Source organism: Galleria mellonella, unplaced genomic scaffold (genome assembly GCF_026898425.1).
Source record: "Galleria mellonella isolate WM207_F2 unplaced genomic scaffold, CSIRO_AGI_GalMel_v1 utg746, whole genome shotgun sequence".
Classification (NCBI taxonomy): domain Eukaryota; kingdom Metazoa; phylum Arthropoda; class Insecta; order Lepidoptera; family Pyralidae; genus Galleria; species Galleria mellonella.
In genome coordinates this window covers 2,576,267-2,586,778 of record NW_026442148.1, presented here as the reverse complement: position 1 = coordinate 2,586,778, position 10,512 = coordinate 2,576,267, and the positions used below count along the sequence as shown (strand labels likewise).

The following is a 10,512-nucleotide window of genomic DNA, read 5'->3' as shown; positions in this document are numbered from 1 at the left end:
AATGGATGAATACCATATGGTTACCTCCTTTCTTTTTATGAAATAGAATTTGTAAAAAGATGACGAAAGATACCAATCAAAAGACCATCTGTTGTCATTTTACTCAATTCATCTAAGAACAAAGAATTATATAGAAGAAGTGATAAGATTGTCAATTAATAGCAGGTTAGTGCATAAAAAATGTTATATAGCATTTTCGATACACTAGCCTGCTATGAATCTAAGAACAAGGAATTACATAGAACGAATGATAAAATAAAAATGTAAATCATATAGTTGTCTCTTTTTTCTTATGCTAATATTATTAACAAAAAGAGAACGTGAGATATACTACCAGTTTTTTTTCTCGATTCGTATTAGGCTAGTGTGTAGAAAATGTTTGTTATGTCAAATATTTGACAATAATAAATTTTACATTATTAGATTATATATTCGACACAGTTTATATAGAAAGTATGCAAGCAGGTTGTATCTAAATTTGTTAGGATTATACGGTCGTATAACATTTTCTATACATTTCTATAAATTATGAATTGATAATTTTATCACTCTTTTTAGTAATTCCTTGTTCTTAGCTGTATCTACATTTTTGTCTTGTGAAATTGTCAATAACATTATTATAGTTTAAACTTAAAGACAGCAATAAGTTTAATTCAATATTAAGTATTGGGGGGAAAGGGATTGTTAGTAATGTAGACTGAGAATCTCATTGCTAGCAATATACCCAACCAGGTCGACCTCCTCGCGGTTCTCCCTGGAAACTTTCATGGTTAATTCCTAATGAATTCATCATGATGGGCTAACTGGCCCGTTTTCATTCTCATTTATCACCCTTCACTGGTGCTCCGCCAGCGTATCCCGTTAGCGCAGGCGGGGTTACCATGCCATTATCACCCATCAAAAAAAAAAAAATTAAGTATTGCTAACTATATTTTTTTATTTTCACTCTCTTTAGACAAAGAAACTCTGCACACCACTAAAAATATTGATTGCCGTCGATACGCACATTTTAAGGCTACGTAAACGTATGAGTAAATTGTATAAATATTTTATATTGAGTGCACTTACTGACTTACTCTTTGTAACCATGCGCCTCTAGGCGCGTATTTAGTTTGTCTTAGGTATGATAGGGATGTAGCCACTTATATATAAACGACATATCTTTGTAAATTACACTTTATATGCCCGAAGATATAAAACATCACTACAAAAAACATCTTAAAATTCCCATCACTGATTGGAATTAGCAGCAAATTTTAAAAAAAGAGCAAGCGCCAAAGGTTATGGATAGTCGCAGCATCAGTTTTTTTTTTGCCTGAAAAACACAGTGTTAAAATGATTGTGTAGACTTATTTATTTAATTATGTCAGTCGTAGCTATTTGACAAATATGTCTGATAAGTACAGTTCGTAATGTATCATTTTATAGTTATACAAACTTAACGTTAACTGCTTTTAGTAGAAAATGGAGATAGACAGAAAGTTAAGAATAACATAATGTTGCTGATTTGCATCACGCGCTAGGATCACGGCGATTAATTCTTTTCAAATGGGTAACATGGATGGCTCTGCCATTTTAGCTGCGGAATCGTTCTGTAACCCTTATCGTAAGTCTTCAGCAAGTCGCGATCCTGTTGCGTGAGGCTGAAGTCGAAAATATCCACGTTCTGTTCGATGCGCGACTTTGTCAAGGATTTGGGGATTGGAACCACTCCAATATCGACCTGGAAAAAAAAAATAAGTACATTGTCTTCTAAACAAGGTTTGTTTAGAAACATCAATCAACCGATTTTAAAAGGAAGTTCTCAATTCGGCTGTATTTTTTTCATGTTTGTAACCCTGATGGAGTTATGTGGATTTGGAAAATTCTTTTCTATCAAAAAATATATATTTATAATTTGGTTTCATAGAAATTTGATTCGGTATTGGTTTAGTAGTTTAGTTTTTAAATCAAATTAACACAATTGAAGTCTGTCACAAGTGAAGGATTTATTTCAACTGAAGTCTGTTTTTTATGGAACACAATTTTTAAATATTATTATGAAACTGGACCGTGGCTGGACCCAAGTTTAAGATAAGACAAAAGAACTTTACTCCTTGGGTTTTTCATTCTAAAGTAGGGCATTGCCCCTCAATGCCTTTTGCCCTAGTTTGTGTGAAACACGATCTAGGTTATAGAGAACTAGAGAGAACAAGCTTCTGTAATAGAAGCAAGCTGACACATTAGAACGAGAATCAGGACACGCGCAGTGCAGTTTCAGAGGAGCTTCCTTCCGGTTGCGGAAACTCAGGTTGCGGAATGATCTTCCAGCCGAGGTTTTCTCTAAAGACTACAGCATAAAATTCTTCAAAAAGGGCGCATTAAGGTTTCTTAAGGGTCATCAACATTTGGGTGACATCCCTGATGTTACAAGCATCTATAGGCTACGGTAACCCGGTTTACTAACAAACGGGCCGTATGCTTGTTTGCTACCGTAGTAGTATAAAAAAATTGCACAATTTTGAAATATCATTTCTTTTTCAATTGGGCGGAAATAGAGATAAAATAAAAGCTGGACAATTAACAGAAATATATTATCATTACAACAGCGATGGTGTGCTTGCATGCTCGCTATTTGTAAAATTTCAACCCGATCAAGAAGTGGTTTTTCCAGAACAAACTCGGATTGGAGGAAACCGTCGTGTTTAATTCTAATCAAATTCGTCATAATGAGAGAACTAAGGTCAGTTGGCCCATCATGGTGAGGTTTGAAGCAGGGGCTTTAATCCTCACTTATCATTTCTTACCTTCTTATATTGTTAGATATATTATATATAATTTTTTCACTAATGGCTTACTCTGATATTCTTACCAGATATCTCAGCACCACTTGCGGCACAGTTTTCTCATACTTCCTGGCAATCTCCACGAGAGCCGGCTCGTCTACTCTGGGCGGGGGCGCGTCACTCTTCGCCTTACTCGGGAATATGGATCCGAATGGTGTGTATCCCATGACAATAATGTTTTTCTCCTTGCAGTATGATAGCAACTCGGGCTGTTGAAGGTTGAGGTTGATCTTAAAGAAGGAAAAATAAAATAAAAATTAATGAACAAGAAAAATTTCCCAGAATTTGATCCCTGATGGGATGGATAATCATATATATACATATATGTATATATGGTGTGTGGTGATTATATATACTTCGTCTGCATGATTGGGATATGTTTATTGACCGGGATATATCCTTCTGTATCTAATCTACGTTTATATTACGTTTATACCAAAATGCATAGTGATTTGTGGTCGGCGTGATATGTCTTCTTCTTTCACAAATTCCTGTCAACTGTCATTTCCGGGCTTACTCCTCTTTTATGCATATCACCTTTCATATAGTCCGTTCACTTTTTCTTCAGTCATTTTCTTTCTTTACATCCATCCACTTTCATACTTAACATTTACTTTGAAATGTGGCTTTCGTTATGATATGTCCATACCAAGATATTCTATTACAAATTATATAGGTTTAAACGCTCATGAACACCTGCATGGACTGTAAGTGTGCAGCCGGCGTTTTAGGAAGCTCTTAAAGCTTCCAGTAGTATAATAATTACTTACCTCTACTTGTAGGACCGCCGGTGTCTCGAGCCCATTTTCAATGAGTCTGTCAATTTGTTGCCTATTGAAATTCGACACACCTATTGACTTTGCCAATCCTTGCTTCTTCGCTTCGATCATGCCCTTCCATGTGTCTACGTAGTCAGTGTAGTCATATGTAAGGTTACTCTAGAATTGAAAGGTACGAGGAGAAATCTTAGCGATGTAGGATTTTATTGATCAATAATTAATATACATATAGTCATTTCATCAGCATACCAGCCGTTAATTATCTGTTGCTGAACATAGGCTTCCCCCAAAAGAGGAGTTTTGCCAGTACTTGTCACGCAGTCAGGCTTTGGTGATGTTTTAAGAGGGACGCTACTGCCTATCCGTCGACCGTACGACGTTACGACAGCCAGGAAATGGAAGAGTTGGTCCATTCTCTGCCGTGTTCACACAGTTAGTATTATACAAATAAAACGTTAAAATTTATGTCAAACAGGTTTGACGGTAAGATTATTTGGACAAAATTTTAGCGTTTATAATCCTTCATCCGTTGTATCACTAGAGACTCGATGAACTTTTAGTATTTCGTTTCATGACACAACAAGACTTATCATCATCGTTTCAGCCATTATCTGTCCATTGCTAAACATAGGCTTCCCTCGTAGACTGCCATAAGGAACGATCTTGAGCCACCTGCATCCGCTGACTGTCTGCAAAGCATTTGAGGTTGGCACTCCATCTAGTGGGGAGTCGTCCTATATTGCATTTGCCCGTACGAGGCTGCCACTCAAGAATCTTTCTCCCTCATCGGTTGTCAGATCTTCGAGCTAGATTATAGATAACCAGACTCCGTAAACTCAATATTTATCTCTAAATCTTACATGTAACTTCTTATGTACAATTAAAATTAAACATACTACCGTTAGAGAGAGTTATGTCGGATCGACTTCTAAATAGTCTTTCTTGGATAGAAAACTGGAATCTGGAATCACCAAGGTTAATTCCTGGTAAACTGTTTAGAAATCCTCTCCTATAATCCCTCACAGATGTCTCGCTAGCGTATACTGATAGTGCAGGTGGAGATATCATTCCATTTTTATTCCATAACAACAAGAAATACTCTAATGGTTTCTACTCACAAACTGTCCGACGGGCCAATGTATGAGGTACAAGTCCACATAGTCCAAGTTTAGTCTTCGTAGAGATTCCCGAAGTGCCGGTACTACCGCGTCTAGTGCGTGGGCATCGTTCCACAGCTGCGATAGATATATTTTTGTTAATACGAGCTTCTATTTAAAATGCAATTTTCCTTAGTTGGTTTAGCCAGGTTTTGTTAGTTGGTTTAGTTAGATTTTTTTGTTACTATTTTTTTGTTAAAAATTATAATTGTAAGTATTTTTTTATGTTACACAATAAATATTCTTCTTTATTTCCTAGGAAAATTAGAAAAAAGAATAGTGAAAAGTTTATAATCTGTATCATTCTTTGAAGAGAACAATAAAGAGTTTTCATTCATTCATTCATTCATTCAATTGTTTGTTTATATATATATTTCTATTAAGATCTATGATACGTTTCTTGAGATATAGCAATGAAATTAAAAAGTACAGAGGCATCTTCAGGAATGACAATACATGAAGAGTACTCTGTTATATTCATGGTACATGTCTATAAGCGACGGTTACCACTTTTTATCAGGTGAGCCGTCAGCTTGAATGCCATTTTAATTCGCACAAAAAATGTTCTATTGTAATTGACTATACCTTGGTTGTTATAAATAAATCTTCCCTCTTCAGTTCTCCGCCTATCTTGGCATTAACTGCCCTTCCAACTTGGTCTTCTATCTTGTAAGCGAAGGCGGTGTCAATGTGGCGGTAGCCAGCGTCTATCGCCCACTTCACAGCTTGTTCCACCTCTGTACCAACTGGCTCCACGCGACCCTGTAATTTCCAAAACAAGTCTCTTTAAAAACATTTTATAACAAGCTGTTATAATGTAGTCCGCCATCTTGTGGTTGTGGCCATTTTAAAATGATGTTATTTATTTTATTGTTACGTAATTTTTAAAGCTCTATCATTTGATCCCATTAACAGATTGGACAAAACATAACACCATCCGCCATCTTGTGGCGGCGGCCATTTTAAAATTATTACGTTAGTTGCATTATCATCATAATTAATTCTAAGTATTAATTGTATGTGTATTCAAAATTACAGCAAAATTGATTAGAAGGAATAGCCTGTAAGATTTGATCTAAACAAACTAATAAACATACATTTTGAGTTTAAAGTTGGAGGATGAAGGCATTTTTTTGCTAGTTATCAATTTACAATTCTCTTTGTAATTAATAAGGTTTAATAATTTAATGACGATAGGAGTCGTCGTTTCTATCTGTTGAGCAAAAAACTGCTTGTTACAAAGTAAAATCTATATGTGAACACGTAATATTACAATGGAGTTTGGATGGATTCACGATTGAAGCTACTTATTTTTTGCGAAGCAGTATTCTCACCTGTGTATTGTTACCAAGCCACGTCCCCAAGGCGATGGTTGGTATATCTCGGCCATCTAGCAATTTCAATGTAGGAACCGTCACCCCGTACTGTAATGAAAGATGGATACTTAACTTTGATTTACGATTTAAAAATTACTATTTAATTGTTTAATTTATCGACTAACTCGGCACGTCACTATTTTGCATACAAGACGTATTAAGCTGACCTCTATTGGTATTCGATTTTTTCAGAACTCATTCAAAAAAAGAACGATTACTGATTCGAGTCTGAGGATACGGGCCAGTACTTGTATGGGTACTTAAATGCCTTATCTGACTCGAATTTTTTTAAGATCATCTACAAAAATAAAAAAAAAACTGTTCAGATTTAGAGCAAAATACTAATATTATAATTTATAAGAATTCCCCAGATCAGGGCAATTTATTAAATTTGAATTTGGAACTATTTATTCTGATATAATATAAATATGTTACGTAAATACGCAAAGGCATATACATGTTGCTTATAAATTAATGTACCTACTGTATTCATTAATATGGCGGCCATTTTCAATGATTTAAAAATGAAAAGATATTTTATGTCTATATTTAGATATAAATAAGTATTCAGTAAAGATAAACATCATTACGAATTATATTCGTAGGGATTTTATATCATTTTTATTTTTCGACTTAACCCTGCAATGTAATTTCTCCCATGTACTGAGTAGTAAATGCACATTATGGCAACTCTATTTAGGAATAAAACATTTGACCTGTATCTGACCAACTTCACTGGAAAAGTATTCGTATTGATAGAGTCACTGTAAAGGTTGCCTGCAAGAGATCGCTCTTAGCGATAAGGCCGCCCATTGTTTTCTCACTGTGATCATTTCTTGTAATTGTTTATATTTATAATAAGTTTACTATTGTAATCTTATGGAGGGAACTATAAAGAGCATATATATGTATTAAGAATGAATTCTCATTACAACTAAAGGTATCTATAAAAAAAAAATCAGATATCAAGAAGTGGTTCTAATTCAGTTCGCAAGATTTGATGTAAACAAACAAACATACATAGAAAAGAAAGAAGAAAAAGCTTCATGGACAACAATTACATTTACAAAACAAAATAAAAAGAGACCAGAGTTAGACTTTGTACAAAAGTCGTTTGCTTGGCCACCTCTGTCCCATTCGTGTTTCTACCGTGAAGCAGCTGTGTTTGCATGGCTGTGTTTCGGTTTGAAGGGTGTGATATGACAGTGAATTTACAAGGTACAGAGGAATAACACCTGAGTCCTCAGGTATCATGGGTGAAACAGTATACTCTATTATGTCCATGGTACTGCTCATGTCTATAGGCGACGGTTACCACTTTCCATCAGGTGGGCCGTCAGCTTGTTTGCCATTGTAAATTCTATAAAAAGAGAAATAAATAAAAGTAGAAGCCAAATGTATTTAATTCGATTTAGTCTGCTTGTTTGCTGTTATAATATGCATAAAAAAATTAATTATTATTATTACATAAGTATTTTAAACAAGCTTTTATTGCAAGTTGAATAAAAGCTTGTAAAAGAAAAGCATGGAACCACACAGTAGGTAAATATAGCAATAAGCACCGAAATCATTAACTTGACGACCGTGACATTAGTGCTTTTGCTATATTTAGATAATAAAGACAAAAAAAAAACAAAGAACTGGTTATAAATTAGAAAAAAAAAAAAACTTCTCACTCACGCCTGTGTGTATTGTAATAAAAAATGTACAAAAAACCAGAGTAAACATTACAATAGTCGCTACACTAGTTCGCCTTCACTCCGCGACACCGCTGTGGGAGAACAAAACAGGCTTCGCGTCCGATAGTCACGAACACACGAACATACCAGCAGAATATGTAAGTACAACTGCACACTAACAACTGGGCTTGAGTGGGGGGAAAGGGATTGTTAGTAATGGTCGACCTCCTCGCGGTTACCCCATGAAACTATCATGGTTAATTCCCTGTGAATTCATTATGATGGGCTTTTTTTTGATACAACTTAGAATGGCAAACAAGCTGACTGATGATGGAAAATGGTAACCGTCGCCTATAGACATGAGCGGTACAATGGACTTATCAGAGTATACTGTTTCGCCCATGATACCCCCCTTGCGTTGCCATTCCTGAGGACTCAGGTGTTATTCCTCTGTACCCTGTAAATTCACGCCATATCCCATCCTTCAAACCGAAACACAGCCATGCAAACACAACTGCTTCACGGTAGAAACACGAATGGGACAGAGGTACGCAAGCAATCGACTTTTGTACAAAGTCTCTCTCTGGTGAAAGGTCGACCTGACAGAGTATATTGCTAGCAATGGGACTGGTGGTCCACATTACTAACAATCCCTTCCCCCCTTAGAGATAAGTCTATTTGAATTAAGACTATTCCTATTCTATTCGTGTCGGCTTCGCTTACGTTTTAAATTCAGTATTGCTAATACAGTATAGTGCATGGATTACAATGCAGTATGACTCACGACATACGGTACCTTACTGGTATTGTAAATGTTATTGTTTTTTTTTTTGTTGTCTTATAGCTCCTTAACCCTTCTTTGCATGATTTTTTTATAGGTGAAATATATCAAGGATGATATAATTCATGTACAAAATTAAAGGAAAAATGGTTAAAATAATAAATTTTTCTCAAAAATGCTTGGAAATGTGACCATTATTTTGACAATCTTCTTCGAGATAAATCAAAATTGCCGTACTGGCCAGATACATGCGGGCAGCGGCCGGCAAAAGTTGTATGAAAATCCATACCTGTCGTGTTTTGCGGCCAGATAAATTACTATGTAAACTCATATCTGTCCTGTAATTTAAAAATGGAATGACCTTTTACTTCGAAACATGGCTACCAAGGAGGTAACTAATAAAAGGTTTTATTAAAATTTCGAACTGGCTTGCAAATAGAAAGCTGTTTATTGAAAAAAAAACAAAGGAACATTATGGCGCGTGAAAAATTATTATTGTTCGTTATTCGTCATTGAACTTAAAAAGTAAAATTGTGTTTTTGATTTCCGCGCATTTTTTGAGAAAAGTACCATACAAGCCTTGGCCACAACTAAACAGACGATGTAATATTTCAATTCGTCAATAATTAAAATTTGAGAATGTTCCTGTGATAAAATCGACAAAACTCGATTACCTTTTGTAATGAAACTTGAGTTTTTTTTAATGGGTAAGAAACTTTATTGTTTTATTTATTGAAACAGCTTATAGTTCTGTATTTATTGCGATCCACGGCCATCGCTTAGTCCATGGCCGTTGATGGGGGGCGGGGGGGCATTGAGTGTCAATGGCCGACCTTAAAAGGCTCAATACATTCTTATGTCCGTTTTATCCCAAAATCCACGCATACGTTAATATTATAAATAGGAAATATTTTATTTTTTCTTTGTATTATATATTATTATCGCCACCATCATATTGTTATGATGAGCTGACGGCCCACCTGATGTAAAGTGGTAATCGTCGCCTATAGACATGAGCAGTACCATGGACATAACAGAGTATACTGTTTCGCACATGATACCCCGCATGCGTTGCCATTCCTGAGGACTCAGGTGTTACTCCTCTGTACCCAGTAAATTCACGCCATATCCCACCCTTCAAACCGAAACACAGCCATGCAAACAACTGCTTTACGGTAGAAACACGAATGGGATAGAGGTACTCAAGCTATCGACTTTTGTATAGTCTCCCTCTGGTAAAGCACGTCCAGTATGTGGCACGTCTAGTGAACTTAAATCAGATAGATAGATAGATACTCTTTATTGTTCCCTCCAAAAGATTACAATAGTAAACTTATTATAGATATAAATAATTACAAGAAATAATCAGTGTAGTTATATATCTGTGTTTAGGTCGCTATGGCAACTAGATGTTCTAATATGGCTGTGGATTGTTACATAAAATATATTACGATTTGCTGATTCTTTTTATTCTCTTTAATACATATCAGCCATTAACTGCCCATAGGCACTGTTGAACATAGGCCTTCCTCTATTGAGGGGTTTTGCTAATAGTTACCAGGCTTGGCAGGCGTGTTGGCAAACGCAGTTAGGCTTTAGAAATTTTTTAAGAGGGATGCTGCTGCCCATCCCTCGCCCTCCCTTAGTCGCCTCTTAAGACACCCACGAGAAAGGAAGGGGTGGCCTATTCTATGCCGGGACCTATATATAAATTATATATTATAAAATTTACTAATTTATTTTTCTACTTTTTTCTTGCGACGGCAGAGCGGTAAAGTCATAAGTAAGATATGATTGTAGTATATCTGGTAGAGAATGCCACATAGTATTAAGCTCGCCACTTGTACAAAGTTTTATTGTGCAATAAAGTATAAATAAATAAAAATATAAGGAATTCACGACTTATCGCGGCCAT

General features: G+C 35.7%; 1 protein-coding gene across 1 annotated transcript; it reads right to left on the bottom strand.

The window, feature by feature from the left end:
* Window positions 1-1,330: 1,330 nt before the first annotated feature.
* On the bottom strand, window positions 1,331-7,974 carry LOC113510498 (aldo-keto reductase AKR2E4-like). The gene is made up of 7 exons (XM_052901167.1): window positions 7,818-7,974; window positions 6,096-6,185; window positions 5,347-5,523; window positions 4,723-4,839; window positions 3,596-3,763; window positions 2,852-3,055; window positions 1,331-1,723 (listed from the first exon to the last, which is right to left on the bottom strand). The coding sequence occupies exons 1-7, from the start codon at window positions 7,863-7,865 to the stop codon at window positions 1,535-1,537; spliced, it is 993 nt and encodes a 330-aa protein (XP_052757127.1). The 5' UTR covers window positions 7,866-7,974; the 3' UTR covers window positions 1,331-1,534.
* Between the last annotated feature and the right edge of the window lie 2,538 nt (window positions 7,975-10,512).

What these genes read in the sequence shown, in the direction of transcription:
- LOC113510498 (XM_052901167.1), bottom strand. Translation starts at nt 7,865, where the DNA reads ATGTTTACTCTGGTTTTTTGTACATTTTTTATTACAATACACACAGGC. An exon ending in ATTGGCCCGTCGGACAGTTT is followed by an intron (nt 3,764 to 4,722) that starts GTGAGTAGAAAC and finishes TTTCAATTCTAG; the next exon opens with AGTAACCTTACATATGACTA. An exon ending in AAGTGGTGCTGAGATATCTG is followed by an intron (nt 1,724 to 2,851) that starts GTAAGAATATCA and finishes TTTTTTTTCCAG; the next exon opens with GTCGATATTGGAGTGGTTCC.